At 46.0% G+C, this 19171-nt stretch overlaps 1 protein-coding gene across 2 annotated transcripts in view; it reads left to right on the forward strand.

Annotated features, from left to right (window-relative positions):
* The first annotated feature begins 8448 nt into the window (after positions 1 to 8448).
* The window catches only part of epb41l5 (erythrocyte membrane protein band 4.1 like 5), a 150014-nt gene continuing 139291 nt past the window's right edge, over positions 8449 to 19171 (forward strand). For both annotated transcript variants that reach the window (XM_078403326.1, XM_078403327.1), the window contains exon 1: positions 8449 to 8698. In XM_078403326.1, coding sequence (XP_078259452.1) covers positions 8519 to 8698 — 180 coding nt within the window. In that variant the 5' untranslated portion in view covers positions 8449 to 8518. The remainder of the gene's footprint in view (positions 8699 to 19171) is intronic.

Genomic DNA, 19171 nt, shown 5'->3' on the forward strand with positions numbered 1-19171 from the left:
GCAAGAGGTATAGAAGTGTGAAAACGCATACCTCCAGATTCAGGGGCAGTTTCTTGCCAGCTGTTATCAGGCAATTGAACCATCTTATCACCAACTAGAGATCGTTACTGAGCCACTATCTACCTCGTTGGAGACCCTCGGACTATCTTTAATCAGACTTTACTGGACATTATCTTGCATTCAACATTATTCCCTTTGTCATGTATCTGTACACTGCGGATGGCTCGATTGTAAAAATGTATTGTCTTTCCGCTGACTGGTTAGCACGCATGAAAAGCTTTTCACTCTACCTTGGTACACGTGACAATAAACCAAACTATTTATAAGCAGCCTTTCCATCCCTAAACATCCAGTGAATAGGAATAAATAATATCTATTGGGGTATACTTGATATTCTTGATCGTTCATGCAGCCCCATGTGTTGAAATAACAGAATCTTGCAGCACATGAGACCATTCAGTCTGGTCCAGTTACTGAGCTTTCCACCCATAAATCCCAAAAGTAAATCTTCCAAGTACAAGTTTAGGTGCCACTGCAGGATCATGTTCCTGATCCTGTCAGTGGGTGTATGGAGTACTTGGAGGGGGGGTGGGAGAGAGAGAAAAGAGAACATTTGTTTCTCCCCTCTTGTGAATTTTTTAATTATGGTGAAACATAAATCTAATTTTAGGTAACATCGAACAACCCCTCCTCTCTTCTCTCACCCCCCCCCCCCCCCTCCCCATCTTCCCTCTTCACCCCCCCCCCCTCCCCCTGCCCGGATTTACACCTATTCCTCCCAACTTATAAACCCCCCCCCTTCATTCCTTCCTCGGTCTTCACTGTTTGGAACTCTTCAACCATTCTGTCTCACATCTTCTGTCTTAATCTCTGGCCTTTGTTTCAACCATCTGCAAATCAAAATCCCCCCTTTGCATGTGTTCACCTTTGTCCTACCTCTCTTCTCTCCCAGTTTCCCTCTTCCCTTCCCCCTCACCACCCCCCCTCCCCCCACACTTTACAATCAGTTTGAAGAAGGGTCCTGACCCAAAATGTTACCAATACATGTTTTCAAGAGATGCTCTCTGACCTGCTGAGTTATCCAGCACCTTCTGTCCTTTTAAAACAAAAATATGGTCTTTAGATTACCCACCTTCTTGCCAAAACTGTGTTTTCCTTTTAGCTGCAACCATTTTTTTTTGTTCTCCTGTATCAAAGTTGAGGGGGGAAAGATTTAATAGCCTGAGGGGTAACCTTTTCACACAAAGGGTAGGGGGTGTATGGAACAAGCTGCTGGAGAATGTAGTTGAGGCAGGTACTATCGCAACATTTAAGAAACAGGTACATGGATAGGACAGATAGGTTTGGAAGGAATATGGGCCAAATGCAGACAGGTGGGACTAGTGTAGATGTTGCTCCATGTGGACAAGTTGGGTCGAAGGGCCTGTCTCCACCCTGTATGACTCTGACTCTTAGGTTATTCTCTCTATTCTATTGAAAATTACGGTGAGTACTTCCGTTAAAAATCCCTGTACTTATTCTATCCTGAAAATAGTCCCAATTTCTCCCATCTCTTTCATGGCTGAAGCCCCATCCTTTGTATCACCCAGAGACTTGAGACTCTTCCCAGATGTGTTGAATTGCATGACTGGCCAAATGATTGACGATATCTACTTGTAGCACTCCTGTTTTTAAGAATTGCTCGCAGTAGTTAATTCTCAACATTTTGAGGTTTACTTTCCATATTGTAAAGTAATTTCCAATCTTTAACCCTAACTTTTAACCATAACAAATGGCCATTTGGCATGCTGGGGGGCGTGACACTAAGTTGAGGCTAAATTCCAAAGATATAGTGAAAAGCATTTGTTGCCTGCTAACCAGTCAGTGGAAAGACAATACATGATTACAATTGAGCCATTTACAGTGTATAGATACAAGATAAGGGAATAATGTTTAGTGCAAGGTAAAGCCAGCAGAGTCCAATCAAAGATAGTCCAAGGGTCACCAATGAGGTAGACAGTAATTCAGCACTGCTCTCTGGTTGAGGTAGGATAATTCAGTTGCCTGATAATAGCTGGGAAGAAACTGTCCCTGAATCTGGAGGTGCGCTTTTTCACAATTCTATACCTTTTGCCTGATAGGAGAGGGGAGAAGAGGGAGTAGCCAGGGTGCGACTCATCCTTGATTATGTTGCTGGCCTTGCCGAGGCAGCGTGAGGTGTACATGGAGTCAATGGACGGGAGTCTGGTTTGCGTAATGGTCTGGGCTGCGTCCACAGTTTGCAGCAATGTCTTCCGGTCTTGGACGGAGCTGTTTCCAAACCAAGCTGTGATGCGTCCCGTTAAAATGCTTCGCACTCGGCTTTCTGTTGCTTCACACTTAGGAATGCAATTTGGCATCTATCCAGAGTTATGGTCGCTCCAGGGAAAACAGCAGATGGTGCGTTTTAGTCAAGCTGTAAATGTAGATTAGGGTGTAGCAAGTGACTTCACAGTTGGAGTAATATGTGTAGTAAATGAGTTAATCTGTTGACTGTGGAGACCCCTACAGTAAGTAGTTTGTAGGGAATATAAAGTTTGTGCACTCCCTCAGGAGTAATCAATATTGCATAACGAGGTGAGAATATCTACAGCATGTTTAAAACTTGTACCAAATAAAAATACATGCAGATAGACACAAAAAGCTGTAGTAACTCAGTGGGACAGGCAGCATCTGGAGAGAAGGAATGGGTCAAGACCCTTCTTCAGACCTTGAGTCTCAACCCGAAACGGCACATAGAAACATAGAAAATAGGTGCAGGAGTAGGCCATTCGGCCCTTCGAGCCTGCACCGCCATTCAATATGATCATGGCTGATCATCCAGCTCAGTAACCTGTACCTGCCTTCTCTCCATACCCCCTGATCCCTTTAGCCACAAGGGCCACATCTAACTGCCTCTTAAATATAGCCAATGAACTACCCTCAACTACCTTCTGTGGCAGAGAATTCCACAGACTCACCACTCTCTGTGTGAAGAAATGTTTTCTCATCTCGGTCCTAAAAGACTTCCCCCCCCCCCCCCCCATTCCTTCTCTCCAGAGATGCTGCCTGTCTCGCTGAGCTACTCCAGCTTTTTGTGTCTATCTTTGGTTTAAACCAGCATCTGCAGTTCCTGCACAAATTTACATGTAGGTTCCACCAAGATGCAGCACAGAATGCCACAGGAGATCCCCTTTCCCTGTGTCTATCAAACTACACAACTCTTTCCCCTTCTGTCATGGGGTAGACCAACTCCCCAACCCTTCCCAAATCGTTGCATCTCCCCAATCCTGATTATTCCATTCGTTACTTTAATTTCATGTATCTTGTTGTGTTTTATGACTGTTACCTACCTGGGATAAATAAAGTTATTTCGTGTCATAAGTCCATGTTCTGTTCTTTATTACCGTAGGAGAATATTTATTTATTTATTTGTTTGTTTGTTTTCTGGTCAATACAATACAACAGATTGACCATACAGTTGTGAAAGTTAATTAGCGCAAAATTATTGTATAAAAAATAAAACAATATAATCACACATGATATTTTATGACCGAAAAAAAAGGTGTAGGCAGAAGCCAAAACTTATTGTGCCTACCCTTAATAATGAACAAAATATATATTTTTTTTTAAACACAACATAAGTCAGAAGCAGATAAACAAAACATAGAAAGAAACACAAATATAGTCAAGGACCATCATTTCTATCACAAAATGCTGGAGTAACTCAGCAGGTCAGGCAGCATCTCAGGAGAGAAGGAATGGGCGACGTTTCGGGTTGAGACCCTTTTTCAGACTGAAGAAGAGTCTCGACCCGAAACGTCGCCCATTCCTTCTCTCCTGAGATGCTGCCTGACCTGCTGAGTTACTCCAGCATTTTGTGAATAAATACCTTCGATTTGTACCAGCATCTGCAGTTATTTTCTTACATCATTTCAATATCAATCAATAGTCGTTTATTTGTCACATACACACAAATGTGTAGTGAAATGAAACATTACCCGCAGTTGAAACACTAAGACCAATAAGAATAATCAATAAAAATGCAATAACACATACAATCATACACTAACACCAAACAAAAGAAACATCCATCACAGTGAGTCTCCTGCAGTCCCTTCTCACTGTGATGGAAGGCCAAAATGTCTTTTCTCTTCCCTGCCGTCTTCTATCATGTTGGTCATTTCTCAGTGCTGATCACATATTTTGTACCTTTCAAATATAATATTTTTGAACATTTTCTTGAATTTACACATATTACGACACACTTTTAATTCATTGTTGCAACTGTTCCATAAATTGACCCCTTTAACAGTCACACATCTATTTTTCACATTTGTTCTTAACCTAATTTTTTCAAATATATAATTACCCCTGAGTGACCTGCTCTCCCTCACTGAAAACAAACCTTGGATACAGTCAGGAAGTGTTCTTTCTTTTGCTCTAAACATTATTTGTAGAGTTTTAAAGTCTACTAGGTCCATAAATTTTGGGGCATATGATGATTTCATAAATAATGGGTTGGTTGGATCATTATAACCAGCCTTATTGACAATTCTTATAGCTCTTTTTTGCAATATAAAGATTGAATCTTTAGCTTTAGCTAAATATTTAGCTTTTACCAGCATTTTGGTCATGATCAAAATGCCTCATTGAGTGTTCAAATCCGACATGTACACAACATCCAAGCTGACACTGAAATGCATGCATGGTGAGAGCTACTGGATGATGAAATGTTGAATCAAGGCCCTGCCTCCTCGATTAAGATTTTGGCCAATATTTATCCCTTGATCAGTTGTAGGACACCCTCTGCCTTCTACACTCCAGTGACAACTATACCTCTTTCTTCAAAGATAGACACAAAATGCTGGAGTAGCTCAACGGGTCAGGCTGCATCTCTAGAGAAAAAAAATGAGTGATGTTTTGGGTTGGAACCCTTCAGACTGAAAGATAGAGGAGGGGGCGGGGAAATTGGAGGTGAGAAAAGGCGAGAACAAATCAGGGCCAGCAACCGATGACCTCAGGAAGAGTGGAGACACTTGCTTGGGCAGGTTACAACCCAGCGGTACGAAAGTTAATTTCTCTCATTTCAGGAAACTCCTGTATTCCCCAAAGAAAAATAATTGAGTAGAATTAGATTCCTGCATTAACATTTTTTAATGGTAGGTTTAAGACCATTGGAGAAGCTTTTTGGTCAAAAGTGCAGCAAGTATTCGAAATGCAATCTGGAAAATTTTAAAGTACATACAAAAGTATATATTTTTAAACCTGCCCTTACTAATTAGCATGGTCAAGGATGATAAATAATGTCAGAGGAAGTATCGAGAGGGTAAACGATCAGAGCTTTTCCCAGGTGGAACTGCAAAGGCTAGAGGGCAGAGCTTTAAGGCGAAAGGGGCAAAGTTTAAAGGACATATGTGGGGGAAGTTATTTACAGAGAGTGTCGTGGGTACATGGAACTTGCTTCCAGGGTTCATTCCTCATCCTTCACTGCTTCTCCACTCCATCTAACATCGCCCCATCCCAAACAACCTTGCACCATCATATTAGGTTTAGGTTTATTATTGTCACTTGTACCGAGGTACAGTGAAAAGCTTTGTTTTGTATGCCATCCAATCATAAATTGGAGGAACAGCACCTCATATTTCGCTTGAGTAGCTTACAGCCCAGCGGTATGAACATTGACTTCTCTAACTTTAGATAGCTCCTCTGTCCCTCCCTTCCCCTCCCCTTCCCAGTTCTGCCACTGTCTTCCTGTCTCCACCTATATCCTTTCTTTGTCCAGCCCCCCCTGACATCAGTCTGAAAAAGGGCCTCGACCCGAAACATCACCCATTCCTTCTCACCAGAGATGCTGCCTGTCCCGCTGAGTTACTCCAGCGCTTTGTGTTCATCTTTGGTGTAAACCAGCATTTGCAGTTCCTTCCTGCACTGTATATGGAATGAGGAGATAGGAGGAGGTAGCTGAGGCAGGGACAATAAAGACATTTAAAAGACATTTGTACAGGCACATGGATACAAAAGGTTTACGCAGACGTGGGATGGGTGTGGTCAAATGGGAACAAGTTAGACAGGGCAACTGGGTCAGTATGGACGAGTTGGGCCGAACGGCTGTACGACGAAGAAGGGTCTCGACCCGAAACGTCACCCATTCCTCCTCACCCGAGATGCTGCCTGACCCGCTGAGTTACTCCAGCATTTTGTGTCTACCTTCGATTTAAACCAGCATCTGCAGTTTTTTCCCCCTACTACACTATACAACATGCTCTTTACTGAAATAAAACTACGCGGCACGGTAGCGCAGCGGTAGAGTTGCTGCTTTACAGCGAATGCAGCGCCGGAGACACAGGTTCGATCCTGACTACGGGTGCTGCACTGTAAGGAGTTTGCACGTTCTCCCCCGTGACCTGCGTGGGTTTTCTCCGAGATCTTCGGTTTCCTCCCACACTCCAAAGACGTACAGGTATGTAGGTTAATTGGCTGGGTAAATGTAAAAATTGTCCCTAGTGGGTGTAGGATAGTGTTAATGTACGGGGATCACTGGGCGGCAGATATATGATATGATATGTTATGAATAAACAAAAGACAAAAACATCTAATTGTGGTTTGTTGAAGCACTTCACGTGCAAGTTTGAACATTTCAAGTATGGGATGTGATTACCACTAAAGTGTGGGACGGGAAAGTTAATTGGCAACGATTTTTCTTTTAGGGAATAATAAAAAAAAGTCCAACTATATCCCGGGGAGAGTGAAATATATGTCAAGGGAGTCGAAGGAGCGATTTTCACCGCCCTGACCGGTCTGTTGACAATGATTCAAGAGAACTCAACCGTGTCAAATTTCAAGAGGTCTTTCAAGCGCGAAATCGATTAAATAACGAAGCAGGGACGATTTTGCTGAAAGCACTCGCGTTGAAACCCTGGACAGGGCAAATGAACAAATTCGGGGTGCACGGTTGTCTTATTTAGGGTGGGGTGGGATGGAGGGGGATGGGATGGGGTGGAGGGGGATGGGATGGGGTGGAGGGGGATGGGATGGAGGGGGATGGGATGGGGTGGAGGGGGATGGGATGGGGTGGAGGGGGATGGGATGGGGTGGGGTGGAGGGGGATGGGATGGGATGGGGTGGAGGGGGATGGGGTGGAGGGGGATGGGGTGGAGGGGGATGGGATGGGATGGGGTGGATGGGATGGGGTGGAGGGGGATGGGATGGGATGGGGTGGATGGGATGGGGTGGATGGGATGGGATGGGGTGGAGGGGGATGGGATGGATGGGATGGGGTGGATGGGATGGGGTGGAGGGGGATGGGGTGGGGTGGGGTGGATGGGATGGGGTGGATGGGATGGGGTGGATGGGATGGGGTGGATGGGATGGGGTGGATGGGATGGGATGGATGGGATGGGGTGGATGGGATGGGGTGGAGGGGGATGGGATGGGGTGGAGGGGGATGGGGTGGGGTGGATGGGATGGGGTGGGGTGGATGGGATGGGATGGGGTGGGGTGGGGTGGGGGGGAGAGCGAGTTAACATTGTGGCAATTGTAGCATTGTAACACTGCTTCGCATCCCCAAGATCGAAGATAGACACAAAAAGCTGGAGTAACTCAGCCCTGGAGAGAAGGGATGGGGGGGGGGGGGGACATTTCGGTTCTTCAGACTGGAGAAACGTCACCCATCCCTTCTCCCCAGAGATGTCTGGTCCCGCTGAGTTACTCCAGCATTTTTTGTTGCGTCTATTATATCCTGGGGTTTGAAACCAGCATCTGCAGTTCCATCCCTCACATCCTTAAACCGTGCAGGTTGGAAGCGCCTGACGCCATTTCCTGGGCTGGACTCACGCATGCCCAAGGCTGGAGCAGGGATTTAGATCATTTGATGCTGGGGGTGGGGAGAGACGAGGAGAGGAGAGGAGAGACGAGACCAGACCAGACCAGACCAGACCCGACCCGACCCGGCTCTGTGTTGCCGAGAGGACGCGGCTGCAATTTCGTGTCAGTTTCAGCAATTGATACGCGCCGCTCCTCGATACATTGTATCGGGCGCCTGTTACCTTCATTTCTCCCCCCACCCCCACCCTCCCCCTCCCTCTTTCTCTCCCCCCCCACCCTCCCTCTTTCTCCCCCCCCCACCCTCCCTCTTTCTCCCCCCCCACCCTCCCTCTTTCTCCCCCCCCTCTCTCTCCCCCTTCTCTCTCTTTCTCTCTCTCCCCCCTCTCTCTCTCCCCCCTCTCTCTCTCTCCCCCCTCTCTCACCACCCCTCTCTCCCCCCCTCTCACCCCTCCCCCCTCTCTCCCTCTCCCCCCCCCCCCTCTTTTTCTCTCTTTCTCTCTCCCTCCCTCTTTCTCTCTCTCCCTCCCTCTTTCTCTCTCTCCCCCCCCCCCCTCCCTCTTTCTCTCTCTCCCCCCCCCCCCTCCCTCTTTCTCTCTCTCTCCCCCCCCCCTCCCTCTTTCTCTCTCTCTCCCCCCCTCCCTCTCTCTCTCTCCCTCCCTCTTTCTCCAAGTGATCAGAGAGGGAGCAGGAGGAGATGCTGGGCTTATTGCGACGGACCCTGGGTCGTCGGACTGTGCGGCGACACACCGAGAAGGAAAAACAGAGAGGTGCTCAACGCTCAGGGACTCACATCCCGGCGGCCGGAGACAGCAGGTCAATAATCACCTGCAGGGTCTCGCTGCTGGACGGGAGCGATGTCAGCGTCGATCTACCGGTAAGGAGAAAGGAGTTGTTGTTTTCTGACCAGTGTGACTTCAGCTTTTTATTCACAAAATGCTGGAGTAACTCAGCAGGTCGGGCAGCATCTCAGGAGAGAAGGAAATGGGTCTCGACCCGAAAACGTCACCTGAGATGCTGCCTGACCTGCTGAGTTACTCCAGCATTTTGTGATACCCTGCGGCCAGTTGTTGTGTAAGAAAAATAACTGCAGATGCTGGTACAAATCGAAGGTGTCTATTCACAAAATGCTGGAGTAACTCAGCAGGTCAGGCAGCATCTCAGGAGATTTCACAAAATGCTGGAGTAACTCAGCAGGTCAGGCAGCATGTCAGGAGAGAAGGAATGAATGAATGAATGAATGGGTGATGTTTCAGGTCGAGACCCTCGAAGAAGTGGGGGGTCGAGACCCTTGAAGAAGGGTCTCGACCCGAAACGTCACCTATTCATCCCTTCTCTCCTGAGATGCTGCCTGACCTGCTGAGTTACTCCAGCATTTTGTGAATAAATACCTTCGGTTTGTACCAGCATCTGCAGTTATTTTCTTACAGTGACTTCAGCTTAATTCGTGCCTCATTCAGTCTGACTTGCTCTCAATTGAGGGGGGGGGGGGGGGTCTTTATACAAGGCTTATTTCTGCATTAAAAAAATCAGGATACTATTGAATCGTCCGGCCCTTCGGCCCAACTCGCCCATGCCCACCGAGTGGGCGAGAAAGAAGAAGGGTCTCGACCTCGAAACGTCACCCATTCCTTCTCCCCATAGATGCTGCCTGTCCCGATGTGTCCCCCCCCCCCCCCCCCAGCTTTTTGTGTCTACCTTTGGCGTGAAAGAAACGTGTTTAAACCCGGCAGACAGAACAAAGTGGGTGAAATTATTTCACCGCCTCGTGTGAAAAAAAAAATGACGCCAATGATGTTTAGGTATCAATATGTTGAGTGGGTTTCTCAGTCAACTTGGGCGGTCGCTGTTCATTCGCGCCAATGACATGTTATTTGTCCCCGCATCCTGTTCATTATGGGTTTTTAAAAAAATAATTCTTTCTCAAACCCAAAGGCTTTGTGAGCCAGATGATAGTTAAAATCTCCTCCCATCCCGGTGCTGGAGTCGAGTGGGGATGGCCATCCAATCTCCCGTATGTATGTCTGTCAGCCTTGCATTTAAAAACAAAAACCAGCCCTGCGTTTTGTCAAATGATTACCAGTCCTTTAAACCCGGCGATAGACTGCAAAGTAAGAAAGCGAACACTGCCCAGTCCATCCATCACGGTTTCTGACCTCCCCACCATCGAAGGCATCCACAGGAGTCCCTGCCTCAAATAAAAAGGCAGCCAGTATCATCATCAGCGACCCACACCACCTCTCCTATACATATACACATATACATATACACATACATATATACACACATACATAATATATACATGCTCTCATTTCACCCCTGCCATCGGGAAGAAGGTACAGGAGCCTGGAAACTAGCTAGGTTCAGGAACAGCTTCTTACCTACAGCCATCAGGGTATTAAACACAAAGATAGGCACAACATTCTGGAGTAACTAAGCGGGACAGGCAGCATCTCTGGAGAGAAGGAATGGGTGACGTTTTGGGTCGAGACCTTTCTTCAGACACTACAACCTCCAAATATGCTCCAAACGATATGACTTGGGGTATTGGTTTTGTCGTTTTGTCTTTTTGCACTATTGTTTATTTGTATTATATGTATCTGGGTGTGTATATATATGTGTGTATATGTGTATGTATGTATATATGTGTATATATGTATGTGTGTATGTATATATGTATATGTGTATGTATGTATGCATATGTGTGTATATATGTATGTGTGTATGTATGTGTATGTATGTGTATGTATGTATATATGTGTATATGTGTATGTATGCATATACGTATATGCGTATGTATGCATATATGTGTATACATGTACATGCATGCATATATGTGTATGTATATATGTGTATATATGTATGTGTGTGTATATATGGGTATATATGTATGTGTATGTATATATGGGTGTATATGTATGTGTATGTATATATGGGTATATATGTATGTGTGTGTATATATGGGTATATATGTATGTGTATGTATATATATGTGTATATATGTATGTGTGTATATATGTATGTATGTGTGTGTATGTATATATGTATATATGTGTGTATATGTATTTGTGTGTGGATATTATACACACATGTATATTGAACTATTTTTTGTTTATTATATTGTTTACAGTGTACTATGTTTATATATTCTGTTGTGCTGCTGCAAATAAGAATTTCATTGTTCTATCTGGGATATATGACAATAATACACTCTTGACCGAAGTGAGTGCATGCTACAAGGTTTGTGTTCATGGAATATAGAACGGTACAGCAGTGGAAGAGGCCCTTTGGCCCATAATGTCCATGCCGAACATGATGCCAAGTTAAAATAATCTGCTCTGCCTGTGCATGACCCATATCCCTACATTCCCTGCTTTTCCATGTGCCGATCTAAAAGTCTTTTAAATGTCACGGTTGTATTTGTTTCCATCGCCGAACATAGGGTGAATGCAAAGAGTCTTTCCCAGGGTAGGGGTAATCAAGAACCAGAGAACATAGGTTTAAGGAGAGAGGGAAAACTTTCAACAGGAGCATGAGGGGCAACTTGTTCATTCATAGAGTGGTGGGTATATGGAATGAGCTGCCAGAGGGGAGAGTTGAGGCATGGACTAACAACATTTAAAGGTACATGGATTGGAAAGAGTGAGAGGGATATGGGCCAATTATAGGCAAATGGAACTAGCTTAGATGGACACCTTGGTTGGCATGGATGAGTTGGACTGAAGAGTCTGTTTCAGAACTGCATGTCTCTATGACCACGGTTGGCAGTGTATTCCAGACATCCACACTCTTTGTGTAAAAAGGAAACTTGCCCTACATTTTAAACTTTGCCCCCACCCCCCCGACCTTAAAGCCATGCCCTCTGATTTTTGACATTTCCACCCTGGGGGTTAAAAGTTCTGACTGTTCATCGGCACCCTGTGAATGACGAGAATGTGTGAAATAGCACTTGAAAATGTTGCAGTTACCCAGCAGTGTTTACTGGGAAAGTTTCAACATGTTGTTGTTGGAAATGGGTCCCAGTGCCTTTACATTTCTGTAGTTCCTTTCATTATCTCAAGACTTGATGAGACCTGGATAGAGTGGATGTGGAGAGGATGTTTCCACTAGTGGGAGAGTCTAGGACCAGAGGCCATGACTTCAGAATAAAAGAGCGTACCTTTAGAAAGGAGACGGGGAGGAATTTATTTAGTCCGAGGGCGGTGAATCTGTGGAATTCATTGCCTCAGAACGCTGTGGAAGCCAAATCAATGTATATTTTTTACGGCAAAGATTGACAGATGTTTGTAAGTTCTGATGCTCGTATGAAAGAGATAAGAATGCTTCCAGCATTAGGGTAGGGAAACCAGGAGAATTCTCAACCAAGAAAGCTCAGTTAATAAATGCAAGGCAGAGATCGATAGACTTTGCGTAATAAGGACAATTGAGTTTATTTTCAAATGGGAGACCTTTCAGTCCTTGGTGTCGATAATGGTCTTGGAGCAATCTTATCAATCCATTCTCAAATTGTCTTCCAGTCCACATGAACTCTTTTTTTACTGTGGAGATGCAGTGCGGAAACAGTCCCTTCAGCCCACAGTGTCTGCATCAACCAGTGATCCCCATACACTAACACGTTCCTACACACTAGGGGCAATTTTACAGAAGCCAATGAACCCAGAAACCTGTTCGTCTTTGGAGTGTGGGAGGAAACCGGAGCTCCCGGAGAAAACTCGTGTGGTCTCAGGGAGAACGTATAAGCTCTGCACACGCCACCTGTAGTCAGGATCAAACCCAGGTCTCTGGTACTGTAAGGCAGCAACTCTACCGCTGCACCACTTCTTTCTTTCGTGTCCATCGTTCAAATGTTGCTTCACTATCATCGTCCGTCCTGACAAGGGAGCAAGCTTCCGGCGACAATCAGTGGGAGCCATCGCTTGTACAGTCGACGATGGTGGTAGCAGAATTAGCTCAGGATGCTTCCAGTTTCCAGCCTCGCGACGTGGATGCTTCTGCTATGTGGCCACTGCACCACTGTACTGCCTACTCACTGAACCACTCAACGCCACTCGAATTCTCCTACCACACACGTACACCAGGGTAGTCTAAATAAACAATTAATGAATGGTTCAACGGTTCTTTGTAATAACACCTACAGTGAAATTCCTTTTTGCATCGAGTTCAGTAAAGTATTGCCATAAACTGACCAACACCACTTTTTGGGACAGGGGAGGAAGCTGTAAAACCTGGGGGGGGGACACACACACGCTTACTCAGAGGGAGAACGTACAGACAACTTACAGTCAGCACCCAAGGTCGGGATCAAACCTAGGTCACTGGAGTTGTGCAGGCATGGGCTAATTCACTGGCAGAACAGATACAAGTGTACACAACCTGGGCCACACACTCATTTCACTCTTGCCATCGGGAAGAAGGTGCAGGAGCCTGAAAGCTGCAACATCCAGGTTCAGGGACAGCTTCTCCCCTTCAGCCATCAGGCTATTAAACACTACAACCTCCAAATAAGCTCTGAACTGCAAAGACTTGGGGGCATTGGTTTTGCCTTTTAGCACTATTATTTGTCTTTTATGTTTTTATAGCTATATGGAAAAGAAAAAATGTTTTTCTTTCTGTGTGTATATGCATAAATACACACACATGCATTTTTTCTTTTCCATTAGCAAGACCAAGTGTAAATTGTCCTTGGTGTGTGTAGGATAGTGTTAATGTGCAGGGATTGCTGCTCGGAGCGGACTTGGTGGGCCGAAGGGCCTGTTCCCGCATTGTATCTCTAAACTAAACTAAGCAAAAAAAATGATATGGTTTGCAGTGTACTCTGTTTGGATCTTCTGTTGTGCTGCTGTAAGTAAGAATTTCATTGTTCTGTCTGGATGATAACATTCTCTTGACTCTGAACAATGGACTTCTCATTTGGTGTCTCATGATACTTGAACTTAGAGTGCATGCAGAAAATCTACAGACAGCCGAGACCAACTGCAAATGCAGTGCGATCCGGTGGTGTGGACCAAAAGGACGAACGTTGTGTGTGGACACAGTGGTGATCTCCATTGCCCTTCTTACAGTTCCATGGGGTTGTTTATACTGGACCATGGTGTAATTCTTCATGTGCAGGACAAAGTAAACATTTTGTGTTTGATGCGCTATTTTGTTTTGTCAGCAAAATCCTTGTGTTCGTGGTAAATCATTGATGCGGTGTTTACATGGGTGAAGTGGCGTGATGTGTGACAAGGGAAATTGTCCAGCGTTGATTGTGGTGCAATGTTTATTTTCTCATAGGATCTGAACGTGAAGCATCCTCCAAGTTGGTGTAAGTTAGCGACTTTAACTAGGATGAGCACAGGATGTTTTTTTATTAACATCAATTGAGTCAGAAGGTTGGATGTTTGTTTTTGAGTGGAGGGGGGAGGCACTGCTTTGTTGGGTAGAAGACAGCAGTCACAGAGCCTTCTGCATGCAGTGATGGAGCGTATGTAACAAAAGATGCAATGGTGCCACTTCAGGAGGAAATTTGCTGGTGGCCTCCACCAAATACTGCTCATGAAGAACCAGTGGGCGACACGGTGGCGCAGCGGTAGAGTTGCTGCCGTACACTGCCTCTCTGGTGCACGCACTGCCCTAGCAGCTGCGGCTTGCCTGCAGTCCGTTTGTCTTTTGTGTTTTTTGTCTTAATTGTAGGGTTTAGATATGATGTAGGTTGTGTGTTATGTGGGGGGGACGACTGTAAAATTGTCTCTTCCGAACGGAGACGCGACCTTTGTTTTCTGGGTGGTGTCTCCGTTTCCGCTGCGGCCTACCATCGGCCAAACACCTGGAGCTGGCGGCCTCCAGCTGGGACCACCTGGGGCTCTGGTTCGCAGAGCCCGCGGACCGGACTTACCACCTGCGGAGCTGGCTGCCTTCGGAGGTTGTGGTGCTGAGGGAGCGGCTGCGACTCGTCTCCGGAGGCTTCTTCGGGCGTAGGCCGCGTGGACGTTGGAAGCTCGCAGGCCCCTGGGTGGGGGCCGACATCGGGAGCTCCGGCAGCGGCAGCGTCTTCACCCGCCCCGAATTGCAGAGGTTGGGTCGGCCCGCCGCGAACCTTTCACCGTCCGGCACGGCCTGGAATAGGCCGCGGGATTTTCTCTGCCCGGCGGGGGCTTCAATGTCGGGAGCCACGACCGCCCCGATGTGGCAACTTCAACAGCCTGACCACGGGAGAAGACGGCAGGGGAAGAAAAAAGACATTCTGGCCTTCCATCACAGTGAGGGGGGGACTGGAGGAGACTCACTGTGATGGATGTTTCTTTTTGTTGGTGTTGGTTTATGATTGTGTGTGTTATTGCTTATTTTTATTGCTTATTTTTATTGGTCTTATTGTTGGACTGTGGGTAATTTTTCATTTCACTGCACATTTATGTGTATGTGACAAATAAATTGACTATTGACTATTGCCTTGCGCCAGTGATCCGAGTTCGATCCTGACGACGGGTGTTGTTTGTATGTTCTCCCCATGACCGCGTGGGTGTTCTCTGGTTTCCACCCACGCTCTAAAGACGTACAAGTATGTGGGCTAGTTAGTTGGCTTGGTATAATTGTATATCATCCCAAGTATGTGTAAGACAGTGTTAGTGTGCGGGAATCGCTGGTCGGTGTGGGCTCGATGGGCCTGTTTCTCTAAACTAAACTAGGTGCTGTTTCCCTGACTAAAGATAGCTTCTCCGGATTTATGAATTCATCATCATCATCATCATCATATACATACAGCCGGAAACAGGCCTTTTTGGCCCACCAAGTCCGTGCCGCCCAGCGATCCCCGTACATTAACACTATCCTACACCCACTAGGGACAATTTTTACATTTACCCAGCCAATTAACCTACATACCTGTACGTCTTTGGAGTGTGGGAGGAAACCGAAGATCTCGGAGGAAACCCACGCAGGTCACGGGGAGAACGTACAAACTCCTTACAGTGCAGCACCCGTAGTCAGGATCGAACCTGAGTCTCCGGCGCTGCATTCGCTGTAAAGCAGCAACTCTACCGCTGCGCTACCGTGATGTAGATTATTAGATGCAGATAATTATGTCAATATTTGTTCACTCACTGCAATCATTGCAATAAATTGGAAGTTAATTGATTGCTTCCTTTTGCTGGTGCAACAATAGTTTTGTGTGGGTGTATAAAATTTTTAAAGTGCGCTCAATGGATTGCTGGCTGCTAATCAGATTACTGATTTAGTTGATGCATTTGCTGTTAACCAATTAACTGCACTCATAATAAATGTTGCACGCATTAAACTGCATCCTTTGCTGTTACTCATTTGTACTCTTGCTATGGCTGTGCCTTAATATTGTACCACCTAACTGTGGTTGGTGTTGGATGCTCAGCTATCAGAAGGATGTAATTGTTGGAAAGAGTGCAGAGGAGATTCATGAGGATATTACCTGGATTTGTGGGCTTGGGTTATAGGAAGAGGCTGGGCCATTTTTCTTTGGTATAGAAGGCTGAGTGGTGAACCTATTGAAGGGGACAAAATCATGAGGGGTATGAAGGAACTGCAGATGCTGGTTTACACTGAAGATTGACCCAAAAAGCTGGAGTAACTCGGCGGGTCAGGCAGCATCACTGGGGAAAAAAGGGTAAAGGTGACATTTCCGGTCAAGACCCTTCTTCAGACTGAGAGGGGAGAGGAAACCGAGAGATATGAAAGGGTACATGGAACAAATGAATGGAAAAAGACAGATCAAAGCCAGTAACGATGATCAAGGAATGGTGGAGCCACAATGGTCCATTATTGGCCGCGGGGAAGGTGATAACGAGTGATACAAACAGTGAAACTCAGCATGACGACTGTGGAACTAGTACGATGGCTCGGGTGGGGGAGGGACGGACAGAGAGAGAGAGAGGGGGATGCAAGGGTTACTTGAAGTTAGAGAAATCAATATTCATACTGCTGGGTTGCAAGCTGGAAAGCGAAAGATGAGGTGCTGTTCCTCCAATTTGTGTTTGGCTGCACTCTGACAGTGGAGGAGGCCCAGAACAGAAAGGTCAGTATGGGAATGGGAAAGTGGAGTTAATGTGTTTGGGAGCAAAATCATGAGAGGAATGGATAAAACTTCCAGGATAAAACAAAAGGACTTGGGCTTATGGTGGTTGGGGGAGATATTTACAAGGGACCTTGGGCAACTTTTTCACTGAGAGGCTAGTCTGTATCTGGAACGAGCTGTGGGAAAAAGCTACAGAAGTGGATTCAATTATCTCTTTCAAAAGACATTTGGACAGATGGATGGATTGAAAGGGTTAAGAGAGCAAAGGGACAAATGTAGGAGAGTGGGATGAGCCTTAATGCCAACTTGGTCGACATGGATGAGATGGGACAAAGAGCTTGTTTCCATGCTATAAAACTCTGATTCTATAGAACCATAGAAACATAAAATAGGTGCAGGAGGAGGCCATTTGGCCCTTCGAGCCAGCACCGCCATTCATTGTGATCATGGCTGATCATCTACAATCAGTAACCCGTGCCTGCCTTCTCCCCATATCCCTTGATTCCGCTAGCCCCGAGAGTATCTAATTCTCTCTTAAATTCATCCAGTGAATTGGCCTCCACTGCCTTCTGTGGCAGAGAATTTCACAAATTCACAACTGTCTGGGTGAAAAAGTTTCTTCTCGCCTCAGTTTTAAATGGCTAAATTCTATCTATGTAAGAAGGAACTGCAGATGCTGGTTTAAACCGAAGATGGACACAAAAAGCTGGAGTAACTCAGCGGGACAGGCAGCATCTCTGGAGAAAAGGAATGGGTGAACCTATTACTTCTCTCCAGAGATGCTGCCTGTCCCGCTGAGTTACTCCATCTTTTTGTGTCTATCTTCTGATTCCATCTAGTCTGTCTGCATTCAAGATTGTACTCGGGGTCCAGTCTGTTAAAAGGCTGAGGGTTCAAGCCTCAGTTTATCCCTCCAACATCTCAAGCCACAAGACACTCTAGCAACTGTGTGCTCCAAGGCAGGCTTGGAGCACACAGTTGCTACAGTGTCTTGTGGCTTGAGATGTTGGAGGGATAAACTGAGGCTTTATCAACTTTAGTTGGATGCAAGCCAAACTTTTCCATGGTATTCTTGCTAGTGAGGGCGTGCAGCGTGGGTTTACTAGGTTAATTCCCGGAATGGCGGGACTGTCATATGTTGAAAGACTGGAGCGACTAGGCTTGTATACACTGGAATTTAGAAGGATGAGAGGAGATCTTATCGAAACGTATAAGATTATTAAGGGGTTGGACACGTTAGAGGCAGGAAACATGTTCCCAATGTTGGGGGAGTCCAGAACAAGGGACCACAGTTTAAGAATAAGGGGTAGGCCATTTAGAACGGAGATGAGGAAAAACTTTTTCAGTCAGAGAGTTGTGAATCTGTGGAATTCTCTGTCTCAGAAGGCAGTGGAGGCCAATTCTCTGAATGCATTGAAGAGAGAGCTAGATAGAGCTCTTAAGAATAGCAGAGTCAGGGGGTATGGGGAGAAGGCAGGAACGGGGTACTGATTGAGAATGATCAGCCATGATCACATTGAATGGCGGTGCTGGCTCGAAGGGCCGAATGGCCTCCTCCTGCACCTTTGGCTATTGGTACTGTTTGAAGGAAAATTCTACTGCTTAAGAGTCAACCCTCAATAAACACCGCTAAAATTGACGAGCTCAATGCTGCTGTCTTGTCACATGTGAAGTTCTTTCAAACAGTCCAGTAGAGCAGGGGCCTCCAAACTTTTCAGCATGAGGGCCACATTATATATTTGGCACGTTTTTGCGGGCCTCAGGAAAAAATAAAGAAGTGTGAGTTTTATAAAATTAATGAACTCAAAAAAGTTTAGACTAGGTTACGTTAGATTAGATTAGGAAAGGTTAAACTAGGTTAGGTTAGATTAGGTTAGTTTACACTAGGTTCATATGACAACAAATAAATAATAATCAATTTTTTAAAAGAGCTTGAAATATTGGAATATATATATATATATATATAGATATACCTTGGGTATACAATTATTTATAAAACAGAAGAAATACCATGACCACCACAGGGTGAGAGAAAGGGGTGGGGGAGAGAGTGAGAGTGGGGGGGGGGGGAGAGAGAGAGTGGGGGGGGGGGGGAGAGAGAGTGGGGGGGGAGAGAGAGTGGGGGGGAGAGAGAGTGGGGGGGGGGAGAGAGTGGGAGGGGGGGAGAGAGAGTGGGGGAGAGAAAGTGGGGGGGGAGAGAGAGTGGGGGGGAGAGAGAGTTGGAGGGGGGGAGAGAGAGGGGGGGAGAGAGAGTGGGGGGGAGAGAGTGGGGGGGAGAGAGAGAGTGGGGGGGAGAGAGAGAGTGGGGGGGAGAGAGAGTGGGGG

The sequence above is a fragment of the Rhinoraja longicauda genome, chromosome 8 (genome assembly GCF_053455715.1).
Source record: "Rhinoraja longicauda isolate Sanriku21f chromosome 8, sRhiLon1.1, whole genome shotgun sequence".
Taxonomy (NCBI): domain Eukaryota; kingdom Metazoa; phylum Chordata; class Chondrichthyes; order Rajiformes; family Arhynchobatidae; genus Rhinoraja; species Rhinoraja longicauda.